This window comes from Gadus chalcogrammus, chromosome 6, assembly GCF_026213295.1.
Source record: "Gadus chalcogrammus isolate NIFS_2021 chromosome 6, NIFS_Gcha_1.0, whole genome shotgun sequence".
Lineage (NCBI taxonomy): Eukaryota > Metazoa > Chordata > Actinopteri > Gadiformes > Gadidae > Gadus > Gadus chalcogrammus.
Genome location: NC_079417.1, coordinates 26,692,372 through 26,718,954, shown reverse-complemented (window position 1 = coordinate 26,718,954; position 26,583 = coordinate 26,692,372). Strand labels below are relative to the sequence as shown.

At 41.5% G+C, this 26,583-nt stretch overlaps 1 protein-coding gene across 2 annotated transcripts; it reads left to right on the top strand.

The window, feature by feature from the left end:
- Positions 1–718: 718 nt before the first annotated feature.
- On the top strand, positions 719–26,583 carry LOC130384031 (dematin-like). Of its 2 annotated transcripts, XM_056592007.1 has the most exons (16): positions 719–884; positions 7,991–8,046; positions 18,209–18,258; positions 18,427–18,507; positions 18,684–18,809; positions 19,236–19,280; positions 20,227–20,416; positions 20,670–20,864; positions 21,568–21,674; positions 22,327–22,426; positions 22,572–22,627; positions 22,823–22,847; positions 23,251–23,304; positions 25,444–25,524; positions 26,256–26,295; positions 26,496–26,583. In XM_056592007.1, exons 3-14 carry the CDS (start codon positions 18,241–18,243, stop codon positions 25,455–25,457), a joined length of 1,011 nt encoding a protein of 336 aa, XP_056447982.1. In that variant the 5' UTR covers positions 719–884; positions 7,991–8,046; positions 18,209–18,240; the 3' UTR covers positions 25,458–25,524; positions 26,256–26,295; positions 26,496–26,583. The 2 variants fall into 2 exon arrangements, with proteins under 2 accessions (XP_056447982.1, XP_056447983.1); XM_056592008.1 differs by lacking the exons at positions 25,444–25,524; positions 26,256–26,295; positions 26,496–26,583 and having other exon boundaries at positions 23,142–23,342.

Genomic DNA, 26,583 nt, shown 5'->3' with positions numbered 1-26,583 from the left:
TCATAGGCCATTTAACAATTGTTCTGAATAGTGGGGAATAGCCCCCCCTAGTGGGGGCGGCTATTCACGGAGCCTGAGGTGTTTTAGTATGCTATATACTACACGTGAACGCTCCAAAAATAAACAAGATAACACTTTTTGCCGGGAATTATTTGAAACAAGAAGGCGCAATTTGATTGGTTTGCTATCTCGGGATATTGGGCAATAACCCATGATCGAGATCTCAAACTCGGGTTATTGAGTGACGGTCGTCTCGTCACGCAAATACAAACAAATAAACCGCTCAGACAAATAAATCCCGGCAAAAAAAAAAAAATCTGATCAAATTGCTCCATCTTGGAGGTTCACGTGTAGCATATACTAATCATTTATTTCTAGTGCTATTAGAATAATTAATTTATTATTGTTTGAAGTAAAAATTAAATTGAACTAGCTTACTAGATAATTGTCTAGTAGGCATATACATTTAGCTATGTATTTATTTACAGCTCATTCTATAGATGAAAAACCTAGAAAAATAACTAAAGAAATATATAAATGCTGTGTCACATAGTTTGTCACATGATCCACTGTCTTTAGATTTCAAGAAGTTTAATTGAAATCGAAATTGAAAGATACCCCCCCTCCCCCCGCCCAACTACTGAGTGGACTCATCCGTGGGGGGGGGGGGGGGTGGGGGGGGGTGTTAGGTTTGGACGGAGGCGCATCAACACTCAACAGCATAAACGCACGTTGCTGCTATCAGACCCGCACACACGCAGCTCCGTTTCCTTGGAAAACGCGCGCACAGTCTCTTTCACACAGTTTGCGACCTCGGGACTATTTTGGAAGCGAACAGGGAGCGAAACAGGGATTCCTATCAATTTGGAGCGAATATATTCCAGGTAAGGCTCTATTTTCAACAGATATTTCCTTATTATTAGTCTAGTATAGTAGGCTAGTCCAGTATGTTCACCACAGAGGGTTGTTTTTTGGCGCCATCGCTGACCTTCCCCGGTACCGCTACTGTGCGGGACAGCCATGGTCGGGATTATGTTCAGCGCCGGTGTGATGTTGGTAGACCGCTCTGATCCCGGAATCGTCCCTCCTTCGCAGATGGACCAAAACTGCTGGCAATCCGTTTAACACACATCTGTACCCCGGCACACGCTCAGTTCAGCCCCTTTCCGCTCTGTGCGTGTGTATGTGTGCGTGTGTGCGTGTGTGTGTGTTATGTAAGAGTATTCTTCTTAAAGACGATCGCTGCCAAGAAGGTATAGCTTCAGAGGGGAAGGTTGCATCGGAGGAGTTGTGGAAGAAGAGAGAGAGAGAGAGAGAGAGAGAGAGAGAGAGAGAGAGAGAGAGAGAGAGAGAGAGAGAGAGAGAGAGAGAGAGAGAGAGAGAGATGGAGAGAGAGATGGAGAGAGAGAGAGAGAGAGAGAGAGAGAGAGAGAGAGAGAGAGAGAGAGAGAGAGAGAGAGAGAGAGAGAGATGGAGAGAGGGATTAGGAGAAGCATGAATGTTATGTAATGCTACTGCTGGGTGATGGATGAACACCTGCCGGGCGGGCATAATCCCTCTCCAAACCAGCCGATGTAGACCAGACTGTGATGGGAAATCTGTCCGTCTATTGTGGTCTGAATGGAATTTGTTGTATGGCTGTGAATTAACTGCTGTGGTATTCTTGGGATATTGTATGAAACATTTTGTTACATAGAATCCATCCACCCATAACTTTTACGATTAACTTTTAGAATTATGGTCGGCCAGAGGGACAGACAGACATACAGACAATTAGATAGATTCTTTATCTTTATTTCAAACTCATATAGGTCCATATACAAGACAATACAAAAGACAAAACAACAACAAACAAATAGACAGAAGGCGTGGGCCTATAAAGTCAGTAACTGCGCGTTACTCTGTGTCAGTGTGTCTGTAGGGGACTGAAAGCAGCAGAAGACTTTATGAAGCCTTTAGAAAAAAACGCTCCTCCCAGAGGCGTTCTAGCTCTCAGAGGACTAGAATCCATTATTCACCTCCATAGATTCACTAGGTACACTCTCTCTCTCTCTCTCTGACGCACATAGTCCTATAGGGAAGGGAGACAGCGAGAATGTGAAAAAGGATTAGTATGATCAATAAAAAGAGGGAAATCAGAGAAATCAGATTCACTCTCCATGTAAGAAGGAAGCCCTTATATTTTCTTTGTTGATTTTTAATCTACAATGAAGTCCATCAAAAGATGACCTTTAACCTTTACGTGGTTGAGCCACTTCACTTTCTGTGTCCAAATCTATGTACATTTGTGTGTGTGTGTGTGTGTTTGTGTGATGTGTGTTCTGTGTATGTGTGATGCGCGCGCGCGCGCGTGTGTGTGTGTGTGTGTGTGTGCGTGTGTCTGCGGCTTAGTTTTGCCGTGGGGAATGGGGACCGTTGGCTGGTTGCGATCACAGGGTTTTGTTCTGCCAGACACAACTCTTCCCCCTGGACCGGTCTGTATGTCTGTCTGTCACCCTTCTAAAGGCTATATTGGCATTGAAATATATGAAATAATATAAAGACATACATTAATAAAAAAAACACTGACACTTGCCATAGGAAGGACGTAGTCATTAACCATGTTCTATTAACAAAGAAACATGTTAAGTATCGAGATAGGATAGACGTTACAAATGTTTTAAAAAGCATGATACACGGTAACCAAATCTAGTGCAGAAATGAACTCTGAGGGTACTCTGGAGGACTCCTGTCCTCCATATGAAGAGATGAATCATCAGCAGCCTTGTTACAAAACACAAACTCTCTCTGCTCCATCCTCTGCTGCTGCTGCACTAACAGAAAGACCAGGAATAGAATCCAAACTCATGTTTACATTCATCTCATCCGCTGCTCGAAAGGATGCTGATCTCATGACTGCATGAAACACGTCGCTCAAAGGAAATCTAGGTCACGTAACAAGTTAAGCTAAAAAACAAGTACTCTGCTGCTAACAAAATGTTCTGATTTAGTGTAGAGGATTTCATTCAGGAACAATATGGTGTGTGTGTGTGTGTGTGTGTGTGTGTGAGTGTGTGTGTGTGTGTGAGTGGCTGCGGCTGCGTCTCGCCGGCATGCTGCACCAACAAACAACTTTTTAACATCTACACCCGTTGTAACTACCAGCGTTAATGTAGTTGATGCATCAAGAGTCCGAAAACTCGTTTTGATCATGTTGATCACCCTACTGAAACTCGCTTTCAAACAAGCGTTGCTCGGTGGGAGAGTCTATCGGCTACCGGAGTATGCCGACCCAGTCAACTCGTCATAAGGGGTTTGCAGATGGCTGGAATTCCGAAGCCAAAAGCTAAAGCACTTGCAAAATTCTGCTCCATATCTGTATTAATAGGCAGCCGCCACATATGGAGGAGACGCTGCTTCCTGTATCCATAGACTGAGATCAGACATGTCAAAGAGATTCTGGGCTTGATGAGTGCATCTACCAGTGTTTGTGTTCAAGATTTGTTATTGTAAAATGTGAACATAAATAAATGACTAAAATGTGTGTGTGTGTATCGAAGTGAATTTGCATGTATGTGAATATTGTCTCATGTATGTGCATGTGTGTTGGGTTTATTTTTGAGTGGGTGAATGTGCGTGTGTATGTGTCTGCATACGTGCATATGTGTCCTCTGTAACTATGACAACAGCTTGCTCACCCTCTTGGCAGACTGGGAGGACCCAGCTCCGCGTGGTGCTAGGGGATCCAGGGGCCGCTGGTGCTGCACGTGCCCCAGTCTGAGGCCTTATCTCTGGATACAGCTGGGCTCCGAGGGGGCCTGAGCATGGAGGGGGCACCAACAACATGCTGTTGTTTTGGTCAGCAGTGTACTGAATGCATGATGCAATGCAACACATCCATATGTTCTAGGAGGATATGTATGAGGGTGGAGACATGTGTGTGTGTTTCCCATCATTCACCTGGAGTCCTCAGTACCCTCTGAATCTCCTTTCCCCTTGATCAGGCGTACAGGCCACAGTGTGATGAATGGATGTTGTTCCCACACACTCAGGGGTTAGGAAATTAAAAGTGATCACATTAAATCTAAAATAGAAAATAGAATATATTACTTTTCTATCTTTATTGATTACGCACATAATACCAATCTTTAATTTTGTTTGTTTTCGTCCTTCTTGTGTTTGAGTCTTTGTTTGGACGAATCATTACATGCATTAGACCTGAAGCTGGATCATGTAAAATATGTAAAAATAATAGTGGATCATCGAACCTCAACAAAGAGCTTCCACAATGCATTGGATTCTAAAAATTAAGTTGAATTTACTAATTGGGATGTGTGGTTATGTGCTTTAACATTGACAACGCTCCAAGCACCTTAAAATAGATAATATTACTAAGACGTGGCCTATATAGAATCACACACACACGCACACGCACACACACACACACACACACACACACACACACACACACACACACACAAGCTGTCGTGCTACTCAACAGAAATTTAATTTGATCATATTGAGAATACATTTCCATGCTCCTCTCGTCTTTGCATGCAGAGCTTTCATAAAGGGGCACGACCATGGTACCATGTGATAGGCTGGGACTTCACATCATTGTCTTTCTTAGCAGACTTCCATCTTAATTATTGAAGGGACTCCAGTACAGTGCAGATGATTGTCTTCCTTAAAGTGTCTTGAGAAGAACTCAAGACTTCAACTTGAACTCTGCAGTTGAAAATCAAAACAAAGGGTTCCACTTGCGGCCTGACAGCCCGGCGCAAAGCCTGCGTTAGCCAATGAGAGCGGCCGTCAGGGTCACTGGGTGTAAACAGCGCACTGGGCCGAGATAAGAAGCTGCCAAGCTGCACGGACGCACACTCACGCACACAATACACACTGGTGTTTTGTTTTTTTGTGAACGTTTTATTGTCAGATTGTGTGTGTTGTGTATACTATATGCATCAAGTCCTGCATAGAGTTAATGTTTTGTTTTATATAATTTATTTATCACCAATAACAGCAATTCCCATCCTGTGGGCCTGCTGGAGGTCCATATATTTTATTTTAATAAAATAATGTTACTTTTGTGATGAGCTGTACTGTAATATCTATAGGTACATGTAATAGATGAGTAACCTTGGTACGGCTTCTATTGATAATGGGTTATGGTTGGGTTCTAAAATAGTTTATTTTAGGTCTGCTGATTTATAGATGATATATCAAATCGTATATCCGGCCACAGATGTTTAATGTTCACATTCTTATCAACACATGCAGAGAGACAGAAGAAACTGAATATGAGAGACACGGAGCTGTAATAAGGCAGTGAATCTGAAGTGACTCAGCAGTCTGTAATGACAGTGACTCAGCATATATATGACGGATGCAGTAAAAACATAGCCACGTGAGGCAATCCAGATCTTAAAGTTGGCGTTTGTGTTGTTAGTAAAACTCCAGCCAATCAGGCTGAATAACAAGGTGACACTCTGGGTCTTGCTTGTGTTTATGCCGGTAGCAGAGGACCAATCAGAACATTTGCTCCAGGCGTTCATTTCCCTCCGGGTTTAGGGGAGGATGGCCTTTTGGAAGGCCCAGTGTTTTTAAATTAGGACTCATTACAACACTGATCAAAATATGTCTTGTAATCTTGTTCAGGCAGCTTGGGTTGTATGAACCTTCTTTTGGCCTTTCCCTTAGGGGTGCAAATCTCTTGGCACCTCACGATTCGATTCGATTCCGATTATGAGGCAACGATTCGATTCTAAAACGATTATCGATGCATCTCGATGCAACAAAAGATTTTATGTACGTTTCCATTCGTGATTTTCAAAAATATATATATACATCTGAGTTTGCTACTCAGAGTTAGCTAATCACTTGCTACTTTTGTGATGATCATTAAAGACATCAACAGATTAATTAACTTATCTAATAATTTATTTGAGAAAAAACTTTTGTCACAAATATGACTTTCTATGAACAATGCCATAATCAATGCAGCTTGCATTACAACACAATATGGAAGTATGCAAAAAATAGGTTTCAGTTTTCTTTCTAATCTTTATTTTCTATGTCATTAAAGAAAAAGCTGCTCTTGAATTAGAAGGAGTTCTTGATATACATGCTTAGGCTGAATCGCAATCTTGTTACGACAAATCAGATTGGCCAATTCAAACTAAAGATAAATTAAATAATTTTAAAATTACTAAAATTATCCCTCGCTGGCAAACAGAGTGTTACAGCAGGCGAACATTTTTCTAAATTCAGATTATTAATTTTAATTATTCTACCTCATTTAAGAATGACGGAACCGTTCTAGAGAGAATTGCGATGCAATCGATTATTTTTCCCACCCCTACTTTCCTTCCACAAGGACATTACCGTCCAGTGGCTCCTTAGGTTTTCATCCAGCCATAACAAATCCAGGCCCGTGTGTGTGTGTGTGTGTGACGTGTGTGTGTGTGTGTGTGTGTGCTTGCATGTCTGCATGCATGTCTGCATGCCTGTGTGTGTGCGTGTGGGGGTGTGTGTGCGTATGTTGGGGTGTGTCTATGTGTGTGCTTGCGTGTGTGTATGTCTGTGTGCCTGTGTGCGAGCCTGTGTGTTTGAGAACATGTGTGCGTGTGTGTACATGCATGTGTGAGTGTGTATCTGTGCGTGTGGGTACATGCATGTGTGCATGTGTGTCTGTGCGTGTGTGTCATAGCAGCAGGATCATTTATCGTCTACTCCTACCTCAGCCCCACCACTCTTGTTTTGGACACGACACAATTTCGCAAAAACACACGTTCTGTTCGGGTGGTCTGTATGTGGGAGGTCTATTTTAGGAGTGTTGCTACATTCCTCTCAGTTGGTTGGACAGCCATGTTTGCTACCTAGCAACTTGCAGATGCAGCTCAGCCTTCTGCTAAGTTTTCTGCTGTAGAGACCAGGAATCAATCTTAGTGGTCTCTCCGAGAACCAACTTGAGACAAGGACTAATGTGTCCCTTTAAGATCGTAAAATAATTCTAGACATCATTTAGTGAGTCCCTTAAAGACCTCAAAAGTTTCTTATCAACATTTAATGCATCCCTGTAGACATCAAACCCTCCTTAAAATCATTTAATCTGTCCCTAAATCTCAGACCCTCCTCAACTCCTTATCATTGAATGTCTCCCTTTGGCCTAAAGTGTCCCCTTATGGCTAAATGAGTCTAGTTAAAAACATGATCCTGTTAGTGGGGTAGTACTAGTGACCCTTAAACCGGCTTGATGCATCACACTAAAGCATCCCCCAGGTCCTATTGTGTTTCCTTAACCACTGTTGGGTCCCTGATCGACCGAAGGTGTCACTCAGAGGTCACCGCGTAGAAGTGTTTTTCGGCTACTTTTGTAGGGTACTTTAGCAAGGCATCGCCTCCTACCTTATGACTTATGATAATGAATGAATGATACCAGCAGTGTTTTGTGGTGTTTGTATACATGTCTGAATGTCAACACGGTGCCTCAGTGCTGCTTTGGTGTTAGTTCAATTCAAAAAGCACTAGGGTTCTACTCAATGTACTATCACACAGAGTGTGGGGTCCAGTGACATGGGCCAGCCAAATGATCGACTAACCCTATAGCTCTCCTCCTCCACGGATGTATGCGCTCATGAGTTACCCCAGGCCATTAGAAGAAACCCGACCTCTCTCAGAGATTATGGGGGGGATATCAGATCTATAAGCTCCAAACATGTTGCCATGCTTGGCTTTAACCTTTTCCAATGGGAGCACTCTTGGCTCATGGCTCCACTCTTGGTGTGTGGGACTGCTGTGTGAGGGGCAACCGACACATGGTAGAGACAGACCCCCCTTTAGCTGTCACACATTTCTCACTGTACTGTTTTTTCTTTACTGATGTATCGTGTGTGTGTGTGTGTGTGTGTGTGTGTGTGTGTGTGTGTGTGTGTGTGTGTGTGTGTGTGTGTGTGTGTGTGTGTGTGTGTGTGTGTGTGTGTGTGTGTGTGTGTGTGTGTGTGTTTTGCAGGGTGGGTATCAGGCCGTGCAATCATTGACGCACACAGACATGATCTTCTCCATGAGGTAAGGTCATTGGTTGTTCCGGGATTTTGTGTGTTGAGGAGGTGAGGATGTGTTTGTGCGTTTATGTATTTTGTTGGTTTTGTGTGCGTGTGTGTGTGTGTGTGTGTGTGTGTGTGTGTGTGTGTGTGTGTGTGTGTGTGTGTGTGTGTGTGTGTGTGTGTGTGTGTGTGTGTGTGTGTGTGTGTGTGTGTGTGTGTGTGTGTGTGTGTTTGAATACATATATGTATTCCACTTATATACAGAGCCGAAGTCCAAAGTTCAGTCGAAGACAATAGGAGGTCCATTTTGAGAGTTCTGATCAAAGACCAGATCACACCCATGTACACAGCAGAGTTATGTTAAACACTTCTTTATCATAGTGGGCACCAGGCACCCTTCCAGCATTCTCTACCACGTGTGGTAGGGTTGACTACACAAGTTGACTACACAAGTTGTTGTGTCATCATGACTACACTCTATGTCCCTCGGTCCAGAAGGTCTGTTCTGGTTGGTTCCCCACAGTCAGGTGACCTGGACTCATTTCTCTGACCAGGACAAAGGGAAGCAGACAAAACAACATCTGACCTCGTATAACCTCACTCATTCTAGGAGACATAGATTTGCATCTATTTGATTCCTCACCGTCATGTCTTCTGTAATGTCAGCGTATTCAGAAATCAAAGAAGATTGTGTTGGCCTTTGCCTGGGCCGTCCATCATACACAATCGTTTCTGCGTTGGACTACGTCAGCCAATGGTGTAATTAATATGGAGATGTTGCATTTTAATAAAGGCGCGGGCTACTGTCAGCCAACACTTTGGGTAGCAATTACTTGTTGACTATGCCTACCAAATAGCCATGTTTTAGAGGGCTTTGTTAGCTACCTGCAGTCACTAAGGCCTTATTCACCTAGTGGGCATCTTGGTTCCACCATGGTTCTAAATTCTTGCTATTTGGTAGACTGAATGCTAGTGTTTGGAACCAAGATGGTGACTAAGGCTCATTAACTTCCGTTAAAGTTATGGACAACAGAACGTAATTAACTTGTTAGCAGTAATTTAGGGTTATCGAAGTGGGCTTAAAGCAGGGGTTCTCAAAGTTTTGACAACTGAGGGCCAATTTAGGAACCAAAAATTTGACTGAGGGCCGCCAAAGGAAAAAGAAAATTGGCGGGAAACGCCGTCAGCATCCAAGTGGTCAAAAAAAACATTGCACCGTGGACCTCCGGGAGTGAGGTCAAGTGAGGTCTAAATCACGAAAGTGAGGTTCACCCTTTCAAAGTAATGTACAGTCGGATTAAAACTAACAAATGTAAAAGGATTTAATTGAAAGCTAGAGAGAGTCGAATTTTCTCTTTATATTTGTTTATATTTGTTTAAATTAATATTGATATAATAATAAAAAAAAAAATTATAACTTACATAATTATGAATGTCATTGCGGGCCGCCAGGAATGATTCCGCGGGCCGCCATTGGCCCGCGGGCTGCACTTTGTGAACCAATGGCTTAAAGCATCAGAAAATTATATTCCATCAAATCCATTTTCAGTCTATTGATATCCTTCTTCACCTTCATGCCAATTGAACGGGTGGAAGCTATTGTCCCTCACGGCTACGTAGCCAAGCAGGTGACCTAGCCAGGCCATTAAATCACAGCCAGCTTTCCAAGACTGAGTTTATGAGCTGACTTTGAGATGCATATTAATCTACTTTTGGACATTTTTCTGACTAGATCTTTGTCAGGTTTGTATTTGACAAATTCATCTTTGATGTGTTATATTAATGGTGTTTAGATGCTGTTGTCCATCACTTTATAAAACATCTCAACCACATAATTTGCTGACGTCTGCAATCATAAAGCACCAAGGCTTCAACCGAATGCAACCGAATCCTGGAAAAAACTCTCGTATTTTGCCTGCATCCAATCCAATGCTATTAAACAATCATACCTATTGGACCAAATACTTTTGTGTGCCTTTAGATGACCATCATCTTTAAAAAATATATCGTTTTTTAAATTGGTTGGGTCTTGGTACCAAATGGATGGCAAGTGCCAACCAGAAGCCACAAGCCTGTCATCTGAATTCTCTCTCTCTCTCTCTCTCTCTCTCTCTCTCTCTCTCTCTCTCTCTCTCTCTCTGATGAAGAGAAAGTTCTCTCACGGACACGTCGGACAGCGAAATATTTGATTTAATCTTAAGGCATGATCATGGGAAAAGTACTGGCAGCAAAGTTTACCGAGAACACATTCGACGAGACAATAGATTCACAAGATTCTTATAGGGAACATTAACATTGTGGGAAGGGAGTGGGAGTGACCTTAGGCCAAGTAAATTTGTAATACAATGGGTGGGTATTGGACATGTCTGCAGGTTTGGCTCTAAACGAGTTTACACAACAAAGAAGTCAGTCGATTGGCCTGGTCACAAAACCAGACTTACTGGCTCCAGTGGGAACTTGAATACGAATTAACTTAACCTCTCTCAGTTAAGAGAGGAAGGGATTTGGAGAGTTACAGGGAGAATGTATACAGTTCCTTCTAATGTAATAATTATATAAACAAGGTTAATATAATTTGTATGTGATTGTATATTTATAGTTATGATTGATATTTCCACGACAGTTCCTCCCTTTTTGATCATAAGATCAACACTTATTACAGGTGATATATTATGTCACAGGATTACAAATGATGGTAAAACAAGTTAAAACAAAATTCAAAGAAATTAGTAAAAATCAATCATTAATAAAGTAATCAAGATGTACATTAGTAAAATTGCAAATTCAAAGAAATTAGTAAAAGTAAAAGTAATCATTAATAAAGTAATAAAATGAAAGTCAAAGAAATTAGTAAAAATAAATCATTAATAAAGTAATCAATATGTACATTAGTAAAATTGCAAATTCAAAGAAATTAGTAAAAGTAAAAGTAATCATTAATAAAGTAATAAAATGAAAGTCAAAGAAATTAGTAAAAATAAATCATTAATAAAGTAATCAATATGTACATTAGTAAAATTGTAAATTCAAAGAAATTAGTAAAAGTAAAGGTAATCATTAATAAAGTAATAAAATGAAAGTCAAAGAAATTAGTAAAAATAAATCATTAATAAAGTAATAAAATGAAAGTCAAAGAAATTAGTAAAAATAAATCATTAATAAAGTAATCAATATGTACATTAGTAAAATTGTAAATTCAAAGAAATTAGTAAAAGTAATCATTAATAAAGAAATAAAATTAATTTCAAAGGAATTAGTCAAAATAAACAATAAAGAAATAAATATGTACACTAGTAAAGCTTGTAAATAGAGAGCTTAAGATTAACTATGTGTCAATCATTAATAAGGCCATAAAAATGAAAGTCGAAGAAATTAGTAAAAATAAACAATAAAGCAATAAATATGTACATTAGCAAAACTTGTGAATAGAGAGGTTAAGATTAACTATGTGTCAATCATTAATAAAGCCATAAAAATGTACAATAGTAAAAATTATGTTTGGTATGTTAGGTCACTCATTTTCCATTTGGTATCTCTTCATTGGAGTAAGGGGCCTATTCTGAGAAGGAAATCCATTTCACAGGGGTATGTTCTTAGGGGATACTGTGTGATGTTGTAGTAGGAGTAGAAAGCGGCTGCCATAGCACATGGGGATAGCGCTACGGCCATCAAGGGTAATTCTGAGGATACAGAGTGGGGTCTGATTCCACAGATCTTGGTGGTGTTGAAGTGGGTTTGAATTGCAGCAAGTGGGCTTGCAAACTGGTTGTGTGATGATGTGGTTAGCTGGGGTTCCGCTATGGTCGGGAGTCGGTCGTTGTTACTGGTGGTTGCGTTGCATTGGTCTGCTGGGCTCATCAGGGGCCGTATTCACAAAGGATCTTAGGGCTAAAAGTAGGTCCTGACTGGCGAATTTAGGAGTAACTCCTAAAAATAATGGGCGTGTCACTCTTAAATTTAGGACTCCTAACTTTTTTCACTAAGAGCAATTCACAAAGTATTTTAGGACTAAAAGTAGCACCTAAGTCTAGGAGAGCTTAAAAGTCCTCAAGAGGACTCCTAACTCAGTAAGACCTATTCACAAAGAATCTTAAAATGCCTGCGAGACGAAATGTTAGGGTATTCAACTTATTGTGGAGTTAATGCGCGATGCAATAACATCCCCGACTAACAGGAATAATCCGATTAGTCCCGAAATAAAATGTTATAAAAATTATAAATTATAAAAAAAGATATATAACTTATAAAAAATAAAAATAATTGCGCCATCAAAAGACGAGGACGTGTTCGTCAATAGGAAGAAAGTGCATTCCATCAACACGCAGGTTGTTTTTGATGCAAATTTTAACATAGCCTACTGGATGTTGTTGCAAAGTGGCCTGGATCTTCAGTTACCCATGATTCGCGCATTTTAATGGTGAGCGGTCTGAGGCAGCTTTTTGAGATGTAGGAGTTGGGTGTCACTTGCTGGGTGACAGTGACTATCCATGCAAGACGTGGCTCTAGAGACCCTACCTTAATCCACAACCGGGAGCACAGTTAAAGTGTAACATGTAAGTGATTACGCAGATTACGCTTAGTCCTATGCGTAAAACACATCGTATTGGCTCTTTGCGAGCACACAAACATACACGAAATGTTGTGGAGAGAGGAATTGGGCAGATGAAACGTCGGTTTCATGTCCTCCACGGCGAAATACGCCTCACTCCAGAGAGGGCAAGCACAGTAATCACTGTATGTGCCATTCTACACAACCTTTGCAAGCGGAGGAACATTCCACAGCCAGACGATGATGATGATGATGATGATGATGATGATGATGATGATGGCGATCAACATTACAAGGAATTTGGCCGTGTGGAACCGAGTGGACTGGCATTTAGGGATCACTTTGAAAACACATTTTAGGTAAACACCTTGGCACAAATCAGTCAACACTTGGGTAGTTCGTAACATTTCTTTTCTTTTAGATTTTACGTATTTTTATTGTTTGCTTTCTCTCTCTCTTGAACGTGCAGGCTACAACGTCATTATCGTGGTCTGCACAAAATTGTCATCATGCGTGTATTCTGCTAACTGCACTATAACTACTTAATAGGAATTCATTTCTAGCCTAGGCTATTTCCTTGTTTTTCGGTGATTCAGTGGGCTCGTCTGAACAACCAATCACCGAACTGACCGCTTCTAAACTCGTGCACGAGAATTTACGTAATCCATAGCAACGGCGCGTCACTCTTAGTTCACTCTTTGTGATTTATCCTTAGTAAGAGTAGGTCTCAGCGGCTTTGTGAATAACTTTTAAGAAAAAACTCCTACGTAAAATGTTTTAGCGCGAGTTAGGAGCACTCCTAGCGGTAAGATAAAATGCTTTGTGAATACGGCCCCAGGAGTATTATGCAGATCACGGTAGGGGTGGTCCATCCGAGGCGTTGGTGCTTTCCTCTTCCGGAAGTGTGATCTATCCGAGGCGTTGGTGCTTTCCTCTTCTGGAGGTGCTGGGCGGCATCGGCTTGCATGGATCCATTCTGGTTTTCCTTGGAGTTTGACTGCAGTCCTCGTGGTCAGTAACACCTGGATTGGTCCTTGCCATCTGGGCGTTGTAGCGGGTTCTTCATGGTGTGGGGGGCGCGGACTGGTTCCGTGGGCGGGGCCGACGGTTTGGTCTCGTCGCTGTGTTTCTTTCTGCAATATTTCTCCCGATGACCTATCTTTTTGCAGTAAAAACATCTGGAGGGTTCGTCACGTGTGTCATTTCCATACCAGTCGCTGTGGTTATGGTTTTCTGTTTTATTAAAATCTTTAACGTGACTTTCTTTCGAATTAAAGTTGTGTTGGTCTCGGTCGTTCTCATTAGTACGCTCTCCGTACTCCTGGGTCTGTTTTTGGAACTGTCTTTTGTTCCGTTCTTTGTAGTTGTGCTGTACAAACATTCCTGATTGATGGTTACTTTGGTTAGTTTTCTTTTTATCTTTAAACATGCCTAAGCGTTCCATATTAGCCAATTGGGTGGTTAGTTGAGTTAGTGTTTTTTTTCTTGCCATTGCAAATCAGTTAGAATGAGAAGGGAGCGAGTTTGTGGGTTAAGGCAGTTTATAAACGTTTGTACAGTAAACATCATATTTGAGTCCATTGTTATTCCAGCGCTTTCCTCCCATATGTGTCTAAAACGTTGAGAAAAATCTACGGGGGCTTCATCTGGTTTCTGTATGGTCTGAGTAACAATGGAAAAGTCAGCTTGACTTGATGCTTCGGCTTTTACCACTCTTTCACAGACTGTGTCCAACCAAATGTCTAGGGAGATGTTGTTTCCCCTTTCTTCTGATCCCAATTCGGCTCTTTGAGGGACATGAAACAATTCTCGAACTAACTGCCATTTTGAACCATATGCCAATTTTAGAATGATTAACAGGTCTCCTGGTAATGGACTGTAAATTGTACACATTTGATTCAACCAATGTAAAAAAGGTGTTGGCGCGCGAAGGGGATCTGGAGCATCTTTGGCCATTGATTGCGCTTCACTTGGTGACCAAGGTTTCAATATCGCGGTGTCGCCTATTGTTATTTTCGGACATTGCTCAATTTGACACGGCTGTGAAGAGGTTGTAATGGGTATTGTTGGTGCAGCGTTAGACACTGTACCTGAAGCACCGAGTTGATTCGATTCTATGGATTTTCGGGTGGCGATTGTTATTGCGGCGAGTTCGGTGTCGTCTAGTCCGTTATCTGTGGGCAGTTTGGGAAACAATCCTGTACAGTCTTGGTTAACGGAAAGTCCTACTTTTCGCGCTCGTTTCTGCAATCTGTTTAGGTCTATAACGAGTTGACGTTGGCTCCATACACAAAGTGTAGCGAGGACGGTTTTGTCTTTTCTGTTGTTTTGCGCTGTTTTAATAGCGTCTACTTCGGCGGCTGTTAACTCTATTTCAGTCATTAATTTATCAACATGTTCTGCATTACTAGTTGCTGTTATGTTCAACAGAGCTGTTCTATACACTTCTGGCCAATCTGGGTTGATTTGCATCGTTTTTTTGAAAATGTTAGACGCGATTTCTGGAGTTACTTCTTGTTTAACTGGTTTCGGTATTGGGTGTCGTTTTGCAGTGCGAATCCATGCATCTAAACAATTCTGTGTGTAATGAAAATCCCATTTCGGATCTGGTCCAGACGTTATTGTTTCTTTTAATTCTTGTAGTTTGCAAGAATCAAAAGAACCACCTATTGGCCAACAGCCATCTGTCCATTCGTACACATCATAAGTAAGTGGAAAGACCGAGTATATGCCTTCTTCCCTCAAGACTATATTTGCGGGGGATCTTGGTGGCACTATAGGATCGTTTTTTGTTTTTTTTACCATAGCGAGTTCTTACCACGTCCGCTCTTTTTTTAATTTGCTTAGATACCGTTATTGTCACCTTAGCGTCCCGTTTTGATGAATGGGCGCCCATTTTACTCTTTATGACTGTGGGAGTCAGACGTTCTTTTGTAAAGAAAACACAAACAAATTAATACAAATAAAGGAATACACACACAGCTGATACAACAGATAGGGATATACGAAACAAAATACAATCACTTTTGTTATAGTTTTACGTCATGAATTCTTTAATGCTAAAAGTAGGCTATGTTAATGTTATTTAATACTTTTAAAACATGTGGAACTCAACGCAAATGGAGACCACAGATCTGTTTGATAAAGAAACAAAGAAATGTTACCTAACTGAATGATATTAATATATTTTGTACAAATTTGTAAATCAGAGTAAAGTCAATGTCTCAAAGGAGCCCGATTTATTTTTTCTATGTTAGTTTCAGGGTACTCACTCGTGGTTTGTCAATCAAACCTGTTTGAAGAATAAACTTTTGTGGAGTTGAATTGTCCCCTGGCTCTGGATCAGTGTCATGAACTGCTACGATTTTCGGGCATTCGTTCCTTGGACATTGCTATTTATCTGAAAAAAATCTATACGATCTCTCAGATCATATTAACACAACTCAGCAGTAAATCTATTACAATCGCATTCAAATACATTTAGAATTTCGGGACGGCGTAAAACTGCTTCTCCAGCGCTGTGGAGAGAAGAAGGGTCTACAATAGGTTGTAGACAACATGAAAGCAAAGCATGGAAAGAAAGGATAGAAATACGGCGCGAAAAATACATAACATAACAATTGGGATGAGACACAACGATATTCTTTATATATTTTTCTTTTCACAAACGAGGGGGGCCTATTCCCTCAGTTGTTTCAGTGCTATACTTACCTGCTGGCACTGTTTGCGTCCGTAAAGGCCGGACGTTATTTTTCAATTACATTTAGTTTTACCACTCGTCCACTTTTCTGAAAAAAGATAAGTTTAGTAACATGACAAGAAAAGTTGAACAGTGGTTAAATCAAATTTTCCGCCGTCGTTGGTGTCTTTAGGTTGGGAGGCTCCTCTATTTTATGTACATTTCATTCAGGTTCAAACAACATGAGGCCACTCAATTCATCCTACTTGGTTTTCCCGTGGGTGCAATCATCAGTCCTATGTGAAATAGATCTCTGTCCATTCATCATACCTTTGAACCGTTTCTGTCAGTGCAGAAACGGTGCAAAGGTCCGGGTCAAAATTAAATAACTTCTTCCCGTGGGTGTAATTATCAGCCCTATTTGAAATAGATCTCTATCCATTCATCATACCAGTGAAAGGTCTGTCAGTACAGAAACGTTCAGAGGTCCTGGGTCAGAATTGCATAACTTCCGAGGGACGTACATTACCCATTCATCTGAGGTCCAAGCAAATACATTCACTGGTTGGCCGTATGTGGGGTCCCAAACTGTTTTATTACTGGGCTACTTACTGAATGGGTTCTACTTGGGATGCATAGTTATTTGAAACACACCAATGTAACTCTTGTAATGTACGTAGTTCTTTGGAGGGTTGTTACTCTTACTGAGAGTAATCAGAACGTCCTCCGCCAACATTCCTGCATTCGTCACATAACAAGAGTTAATCTGCAGAGCGAAATCTTGCTAATGATTCGCACGGCACAAGCTTTCCATTCGTAGGAACAAACAGTCTACTACTGGCCAATCATTGATGCCTACGTAGTACGGATTATCAATTCGTAGGGATTCCTAATTCTTGGATATTTTAGCAAAAAATATCAGACAGAGCCTCCGCCTAAATAAGAATTTAAATGAAACCTCATGCTTTTAGATCGATCTTCCCGAGGGCGTTATCTTAACCCTTATATAAAATAAACCACTAGTTTACATTCATCATACCAAAGGCAGGCAACTATGTCCACTTATCCCCTCTTTCTTTTTTTAATGTACGAAGTTTCTGGAGGGATTATTACCCTTAATAAGAGTCGTATTTTAGCGAGTAGAGTCAATACAAAGGAGTTACCAATAGTATTGTATATCTGCTCATAGGAATCTCAAAACGTTGCAGTCCAAGGTCGTTATAAACCTCCGCCAACACCCCTGCATTCCTCCCTATTAAGAAGTGCTGAATAGTTGTTTTAGTGCTTATCGCCTCCAAAGGTCCGGGTCAGATCCTAATCACATGTGTTTATCTATTTTCCAAATTCCGGATCCCGTCAGAGGGTCAGAATGGCAAGATAGTCATTTAAAAAAAAACATAACTTACCAGTCTGATGATCTCATATTGGGATCCTGCCGACAACGCCATTTGATGAAGAGAAAGTTCTCTCACGGACATGTCGGACAGCGAAATATTTGATTTAATCTTAAGGCATGATCATGGAAAAAGTACTGGCAGCAAAGTTTACCGAGAACACATTCGACGAGACAATAGATTCACAAGATTCTTATAGGGAACATTAACATTGTGGGAAGGGAGTGGGAGTGACCTTAGGCCAAGTAAATTTGTAATACAATGGGTGGGTATTGGACATATCTGCAGGTTTGGCTCTAAACGAGTTTACACAACAAAGAAGTCAGTCGATTGGCCTGGTCACAAAACCAGAATTACTGGCTCCAGTGGGAACTTGAATACGAATTAACTTAACCTCTCTCAGTTTAAGAGAGGAAGGGATTTGTTTTAAGTTACAGGGAGAATGTATACAGTTCCTTCTAATGTAATAATTATATAAACAAGGTTAATATAATTTGTATGCGATTGTTTATTTATAGTTATGATTGATATTTCCACGACACTCTCTCTCTCTCTCTCTCAGTGTCCCCTAAGAGGTGGACTTGTCAAGTCGCCATGATGATGATGCAAAAGGTACATGAATTAAAACAACATATTTCCATCGTCACTTTCGAATCCATACCTCTTGCCTTAGCTGTTAAGCACCTGTGCAGAAGACATCAGTTTTAACTGTCTGAGTGTGTGTGTGTGTGCGTGTGTGTGTGTGTGTGTGTGTGTGTGTGTGTGTGTGTGTGTGTGTAGCAGCAGACCAGGACATCACCAGGGAGTGTGTTGTCACTGAGAGGCACCAACGTTCCAGGATCCCCTGCTGCAGCAATAGTTGTGAGACACACACACACACACACACACACACACACACACACACACACACACACACACACACACACACACACACACACACACACACACACACACACACACACACACACACACACACACACACACACAGTCTGTATCTATCTGTATTCCTCTCTAAATATCTTCCTGTGTTCCTCCAGGCCAGGGTGGATGATGGTGTCATTGGTTATAAAGACTTGGCTGCGTTGCCAAGAGACAAGGCCATTCTGGACATAGAGAGACCCGACCTGATGATGTACCAGCCTCACTACAGCTACAGTCCCGAGGTACTCTTCTGTAGAACACATAGCTAATCAGGAGCCACCATCCTAATTTGTCATTTGATTGCACATTGAATATGCAATACCACCACTCATATTCATGTTGAAAATAGATTGGAATATATATATATACAAAATAAAAGATTGTCAAACTATATATGATAGCGTATTTCCAGAATACCCTACTACCATAATCTACAATGATAATGAAATTCCAGAAAGCAAAGATTAAAAAGTATCATTCGTCTTACCTTTGTCTTTTCTAAAAACAATATAAAGTAATTAAAAGTCGTTATGACTCTGCCAGCCAAAAAGTATAAAGTTTCCCTGGGCTTGTTATTCCTCCATGATATAACCATGAGGTCATGGATGTAACAGAAAATGGGGCAAACTGCTAATCTCTTCCTGTCTTTCTTCCTGTTTGTTGTCCAGAGGTCCTTGTCTCCTCGCTCTCTCTCTCCCCCTCCATCACCAGAGGTATGCCAAATCGATCTATCAACCTGTCTATCTATCTATCTATCTATCTATCTATCTATCTATCTATCTATCTATCTATCTATCTATCTATCTATCTATCTATCTATCTATCTATCTATCTATCTATCTATCTATCTATCTATCTATCTATCTATCTATCTATCTATCTATCTATCTATCTATCTATCTATCTATATATCTACCTGTCTATCCATCTATCTATCTATCTGTCTGTGTATCTATCTATTTATCTCTCTATCTGTCCGTCTGGCTGGCTATCTTTCTGTCTATAGCTTTCTTAAATTGAATAGTTATTTGCTAAAATTATCATAAATAACCATCAAGAATGGTGACGGAATTGTATAATTTAATGTATAATCATCTGTCCTGTAATAGTTTATACTCCAGTGTGATCCCAGGGTAATTTACCACGAAAGGTTGTTCACTGGAGAAGGGTTAAGACACTGTGCATGTATCTAAGTTGGCATTGGGCTCTCAAGCTCAGCAAATTGAAAATCACAGTTTAAAATATGAAACGTCTTTCCCACCTGCAAATCTATTTGTTTGCGTGCTATGAGCCCATGTTTTGAGACAGCGCAAAGTGCTGCTCAATTGCAAAAAGTCTGCCCACTAGGCAGTTGGCTTTGTTTGGTGGGTGAGGCTGGTTGGGAAAAGGCCGCACAGATCACAGAGGTGGAATAGCAGGGATGAACACAGGTGTATCTCAGCACCCTAATTATAGGCACACCTACAGCATCCTTGGAGACCAATAAATAACCTAATGAGCTGCAGCTGTATACACCCCTACGATAACCTTTTTGATAAAGGCCTCTTCGTCCTTCTCTCCAGCAACGGGAGGTTGGGAATGATAGAGTTACAAAGGTCTATTACATTGACGTGGAGTATTATTGGATTTCTGACACCTTTTCTGACTGTTTTTCCACAGAAAGCTCTTTCTAAAGGGTCCAGCGAGTGGCCAGAGAACAGAACTCCAGTCGGCTCCTCTCCCAGTTCTACCGCTGGCCGGACCCCCACATACACACCCCACACACACTGCTCCACACCCACCACCCCCACCCCCACCCCCAACACCACCAACACCACCAACACCACCATGCAACACTTTCACAGGCCAGGTAACTACCCTCCCCTCTCCTCCCCTCTCCCCCTCTCCCATCTTCTCCCTTTATCTCCTCTCCTCTCCCCTTTTCCCACTCCTCTCCCTTACTCTCCTCTTCTCTCCCCTCCTCTCCACTCCCCTTCTCTCCTCTCCTTTACTTCCCTCTCCCCCCTCTCCTCTTCTCCTCTCCTCTCCTTTCCCCTCCTGTCCTCTCCCTTCTCTTCCCCTCTCCTCTCCTCCGTCCTGACTCTGTCTTGCTGTGTGTGCAGACAATGGGAGTAACATCTACAAGAAGCCTCCAATCTATAAGACGGTGTTGCCCCCAGCGCTGTCGCAAGGGAAACATATCGAGGATCTGATCATTGAGTCGTCCAAGTTCCCCGCGGCCCAGCCCCCCGACCCCAGCCTGCCCTCCAAGATCGAGACGGAGTACTGGCCCTGCCCTCCCTCCCTGGCTGTCGTCGGTATGACCGCTGCTCAACGACCAGGGACAATACCACGGCAGCACGCTAAAGGCCCTGATATACTTGTAATTGCCGTGTTAGAAATGTTTACCCTTTCAGCAGAGTACAATATAGTCGCTGTGATGTGAGGTCTTTTTGTTTGACGATGTGGGTCACAGTGTGATGACACGCAATAATTCTCATGATATTGTTGAGCAATTGCAGGCAGCAATGATTTTTTATTGAAGATGCTAATTGATATTTTAGATTTGAAGTATGTCTCGGCCTTCACTCGGATGTACGGTACATCCATGGTCATAGCGGGCTGGAGGGAGCAAAGGCCATTGTATAAGAAATCCTTGTGATTACGAAAAGCAGTTGAATGGTCAAGTTAAACTTGTAAGCAACAAAGATGCTTCACAACTTCAAAAATCCACAATTTCCAACCATTTCAAATATGTGTCTGAAAATGGATTTTCAGCCCTATCTGCCATAATGTGTGATTTTAAGCCGATAGTTTTGGGTGTTTTTTTATTCACTCCTTTTTGATTGACAGGCCTTTTAGTGCGAATAAAAAGCCTTTGCCTTGTCCAAAGTGTTACATGACGGGGATTTATTGCTTGCCATCTTCTCGAGTGCAATCACTAAACAAACCCAGTCCCTGTTGTATTTAATGTCTTTGATTTATCTTTATTTTCCTAATCCATTTCCTTCTTCCTCACAGAAACGGAGTGGCGGAAGCGGGGGAAGGGAGGGGCGATGACCGAGGAGGAAGATTTTGGCGACGACATGTTTGAGCTGCAACAGCTTCAGACCAAACAACTTAACAAGGTTGGTAACATTGTTTGGTAACACTTTGCCTTACATTTTTACACTCTAATGACACACGTGATGAGCAACGTAACAACAGTCTAACGCTAACCCTAATACTAACATTAACCCCTTACCCTAACCACACTGTGTAGTAACATGCTGTCACATAATGTCATGACATATTGAGTCATGCTGGTCAATGTCTTTATATTGCTTATTACACAGTACTTACTTAAAAAAGGACACGGTAATGTTTAGTGTGACCACATGTACATCATTATTGTCAAAGTTCTTTAGAAGAACTCCCCTCACCCCCAACACAGATTAATGCAAACCTGACACCGCTTTAGGGGCAGGTTTGCTCTTACGTAGACAAGCCCACTCAATGGATCAATGACACAGAAAACCCGTCCTATCCCAGTGGGAAAGGACCAGACCTGGAGGGGGGGGGTGTATCAGAGCCCTAGAGGGGGATCGCTAGCAAGTCCTCCTCTAGAAGGTCAAACACAAACTCAGCTTCATACCTTTCAGGGAGTTTTAAAATGATCCATCTATGGTTCTACTAGTTTTGATGGTTACTGGTCTCATGGTTGTGATAGTTACTGCTCTCATGGTTACTGGTTTCATGGATTTGATGGTTACTGGTCTCATGGTTGTGATGATTCTGTAGATCAAGTCAAACCTTGGGAAGATCATCCTAAAGGAGGAGCTGGGATCGGCTCCATTGAGAAAGAAGACCAGATCCCTCCCTGACCAAACTGTCACCGGAGGTACGCACGCACACACTCACACTCTTACACACAACAGTCAAATAAATATTATCTTTCGTTCATATATATATATATTTATGTGTGTGTACATGTGTATATATAAGAGAAATGTCAGTCAAGTTTATTAATAACTGCTTCTTTTCAGCCACAAGTTTGAGATCTGCCCATCTGCCAGAATCCTCTGGGACCAGTCTGGCAAGGGTGAGCAGCCCTGTGGATACCTCATATCACAACCTCCTGTATAATGTGTTAGTATACTAACACACGTCTCTCCCTGTGTGTGTGTGTGTGTGTGTGTGTGTGTGTGTGTGTGTGTGTGTGTGTGTGTGTGTGTGTGTGTGTGTGTGTGTGTGTGTGTGTGTGTGTGTGTGTGTGTGTGTGTGTGTGTGGCTCCAGTCAACAGAATTCCAGTCCGACAAAGGTAAGAAGCTATGGAGTTTCCATGAGAGCATCTATTGATGGGTTTTCTGCCCTCATTTTCAAGCAATACAAATGAGTCTTCTAATGCTCTGGTTTTGTTTGTGTGTGTGTGTGTGTGTGTGTGTGTGTGTGTGTGTGTGTGTGTGTGTGTGTGTGTGTGTGTGTGTGTGTGTGTGTGTGTGTGTGTGTGTGTATGTGTATGATTGTGTATGTGTATGTGTATGTGTGTGTGTGTGCGTGCTCACTCACACTCAATCTGTTGCTCTGTCTCTCTCATTTATCTCTCACCACCCAGGACTTCAGGTACGGTGTGCTACATTGAAATACACTAACGATTTTCTTCAATTGTAAATGTTGCATTGTGTATTATGTAAATCCTGGGTATGCATGTGTGTGTGATCCAGAATGGAGACAGGATGGACAGAGGCAAGTCCCTCCTCAGCGTGTTAGAGGAGAAGGTACGTTTATAAACACACTGTTACCATATATATAAACCAGTGGAGGCTTCTCCATTGAGGAGAGGGAGGAAGATCCTCCCTAACATTGTTGAGAATAAAAAATTTAGATTGCCCCGACTATTGTAATGAATTAATGACCTTAAATATGACTACTTTATTGCCTTTGAATATATAATGTTCGTTTCCCTGGGTAAAGGGACATTAGCACCCCCTATCGCCTATTGACAATTACTTCAGGGAGCAACGTCCTCCCTCCGCCGCCGTCCACTCCCATTCATTTTCCCGAAAGTACTGGCGGCCAGTGGATAACATGGGTTTCAATGGGAGAGAGGAGGAAAATCCTCCTCTGAGTGGGTGGGACCTTAAGGGGTCTGATTCGCGCAAAAATCTATCCGTCTGCGCTATGAACCAATAAGCAGGATCCCTGGATGTTGAGCAGTGTTGCCAGATTGGTCCGATTTCCCACCCAATTGGGCTACTTTTAACCATGTTAGGCTGGAAAAATTATCATTGGGCGGGAAATCTGCCCAATCTGGCAACGCTGTCGATAACAAACCCGGTCTGCATTGCCGCGGTGCTCAGTCTGAGAGACGCAGAGTAAGTGAAATCTGCGATAGCGAGATCCTAAATGCACAATGGAAACATTGGAAACGGAGGACATTGTTAACGTCTTATTACAAAACCATTCCATTCATTCAGAAAGAGGTAGACCACTTCCCAAAATCAAGGTCATCAGAAGTAATGGCAACGTCAGTGTTGTGAGTGCTACATGGTTTGCTAGGTACGCATGACTTACTGGTAGCATTACAAGCAATTGTAACTGAAAATAAACATAGCTAAATAACTTCAGTCAGTGAGGGCAAAAATAGGCCCAATAATAGGCCCAGATTTTTTTATTTACTTTTACAAATCAATAGTAGGCCTGATTTGACTAATATGCTTTGCATCCTTTCCTTCTCAAATTACAGTGATGCCACTGGTGGCTAGGGGTGTAACGATACATCGATGTAGATCGATACATCGATTGATTGGCGAACGATCCAACTGCATCGATCCAACTGCATCGATGCAACGGCCAAACATCGATGCATATCGCAGTATTACACCCTTTTATTATTATATATCTCCTTTCGCGGGTGTTTGTGAAACTATTTCTGCGCAAAGCGCCAAGCCGCTCGTATCCATTCACCGGTTAAACGAGGCAACAGCGAGCACATGTGTGAGCGCAAGGATGTCTAGTTTCGGTTTGTGTTGCCAGATTGCGCATATGTCCCGTTTTTCCAGCCTAACGTGATTAAAAGTAGCCAAATCGGGCTGAAAAATGTGCCCAATCTGGCAACACGGACGGCGTATCTTATCAGCCAAGATGATTCCGAGGGATGTTTTGTTTTTAGAAGGAAACTATCCACACAGATAGGTTGGGAATGGTCTACGTTCAAAATGAAAGATCATTACAGGCTCTTTAATTTAAGCCATAAAAAACCTTTGGCACTTAAAAGCAATTATGTGGCACTTTATTATTTGTATTAAAAATTGATTTTTTTGTTTTAAACATCCGGAAGAGCAAAGAAATAAAATGTTGAAATTATAATTAAGTTGATGTGAGTTGATGTGATTGTAAGAGGTTGTGTTAAATGGGCATATGATATCGTCTCATATCGATCGCATGCCCCTGAATCGAAAACGTATCGCGGCAGACTTTTGATATCGGCAAATATCGTATCGTTGTCCAATGAATCGATATAATATCGTATCGTGATGAAACCAGAGATTTACACCCCTTTGTATACATTTTGTTCACATAACTCCCTCCCTGCTATTTTGTAGTTCACCAAAACACCCTGAAACAACTTGAGTCTCACATTCTTATGCCACCATACACCAACAGTGCAAGCAGGCCAATGGCAACCAAGCGCGCAGTCCTTCCTCCCTCACTTTAAAAACCACCAGCTGCCACTGATATAAACATATATATAGATTCAAATCTTAACACCCAAAACCTAACCGTGACAATCCTATTATGCACCACCCTACTCTGTTACAGGAGAATCTTCAATTAATGCAGATCTTTGCAGTTCATTGATTGATTAATTAGCGGGTTGATTGGTTTGTTGTCTATGGATGTATGGACCATTACAGATTTGGCCCTATGAAATGTTGGCGGTCACTCACAAGGGGAGGTGCAAGCTGCCCTCAGGAGTCGACAGGACCAGGCTGGAGGTATGTCCAGTGTGTGCATCACACCGCGGCATCGACCGGTAGCCAGCATTTAGAGAACATTTTACCATCAGATGAATGTGTAACAAACCGCTTTATTCAGCGACGCACTGGGACTAAAAAACGTCCCTGTGGGATACGCTTACCGTAGGGTAAAGCATTAATTAACTCATACATTACCGTAGGGTAACGTATATATTAGCAAACCCAGAAATAAAGTAGTTTAGTCAACGGTTTGCCTTGTAGCAATATCTACAGGTGTTTGGGTAGACCACTCATATCATGGTGAGCTCCAAGTCGACGTTACGTTTGCATACGTTACTTGCAGCTATTTCATTCAGAATGAAATTACATAACGTGAATAAATGGAACTAAACGTAAGACGAATAACTTCACGTCAGATCGATTTTCACCGCCAACAGTGACGAAGACAACAACTCCCATGTTCCCACGCTACTTCAAACGTCATCAAACAATGTGTTTTGTTCTGGTTTTGATTGTGAGACCCCCTAGTGGGAGAAATAACATTGTATACCTTGAATGTTTCCTATGTTGCCAACATGCACGAGCTAATACCAAAGAGAGTTATTCTTTACTTTTCAACACTGGGCAGTTTTCGGTTCAAATTCAACACAAGTACCACCGATGCACATGACCAAATGATTTGTATGATTTGATACAGTATATTATTAATAGATTTGTGTCAATAATCCTATTTTGATGGACTTTTCAAGCAAGCTCAAGTCTCGTTCTAGGGAGCCCAGCTCCCCCTTGGTAAGGCATACCATTATAGAATATTGTTCACAAATCAATTATTTCACACTGATTACTAACAAACTAAGGCTCAGGTCTCAGGATTTTAAATGTTCCTAAAAAATAGTTGAAGTGTCTTTATTACACTACACTCTATAGAAAGTAGATATATCAAAAGAACTACATGTCATTTCATGTTCTTTTGTTTTCTTTCGTTCCAGAGATATCTGAGTCCTGAAGACTTCTACCATCTCTTTGAAATGACCATTGAAGACTTTGATTGCCTCTCTCTCTGGAAGAGGAACAACT

Excerpts from the sequence above, each read along its gene's own strand:
- LOC130384031 (XM_056592007.1), top strand. Across the intron at positions 18,810-19,235 it reads ACTACAGCTACAGTCCCGAG|AGGTCCTTGTCTCCTCGCTC; the intron begins GTACTCTTCTGT and ends TTTGTTGTCCAG. Across the intron at positions 19,281-20,226 it reads CTCCCCCTCCATCACCAGAG|AAAGCTCTTTCTAAAGGGTC; the intron begins GTATGCCAAATC and ends GTTTTTCCACAG.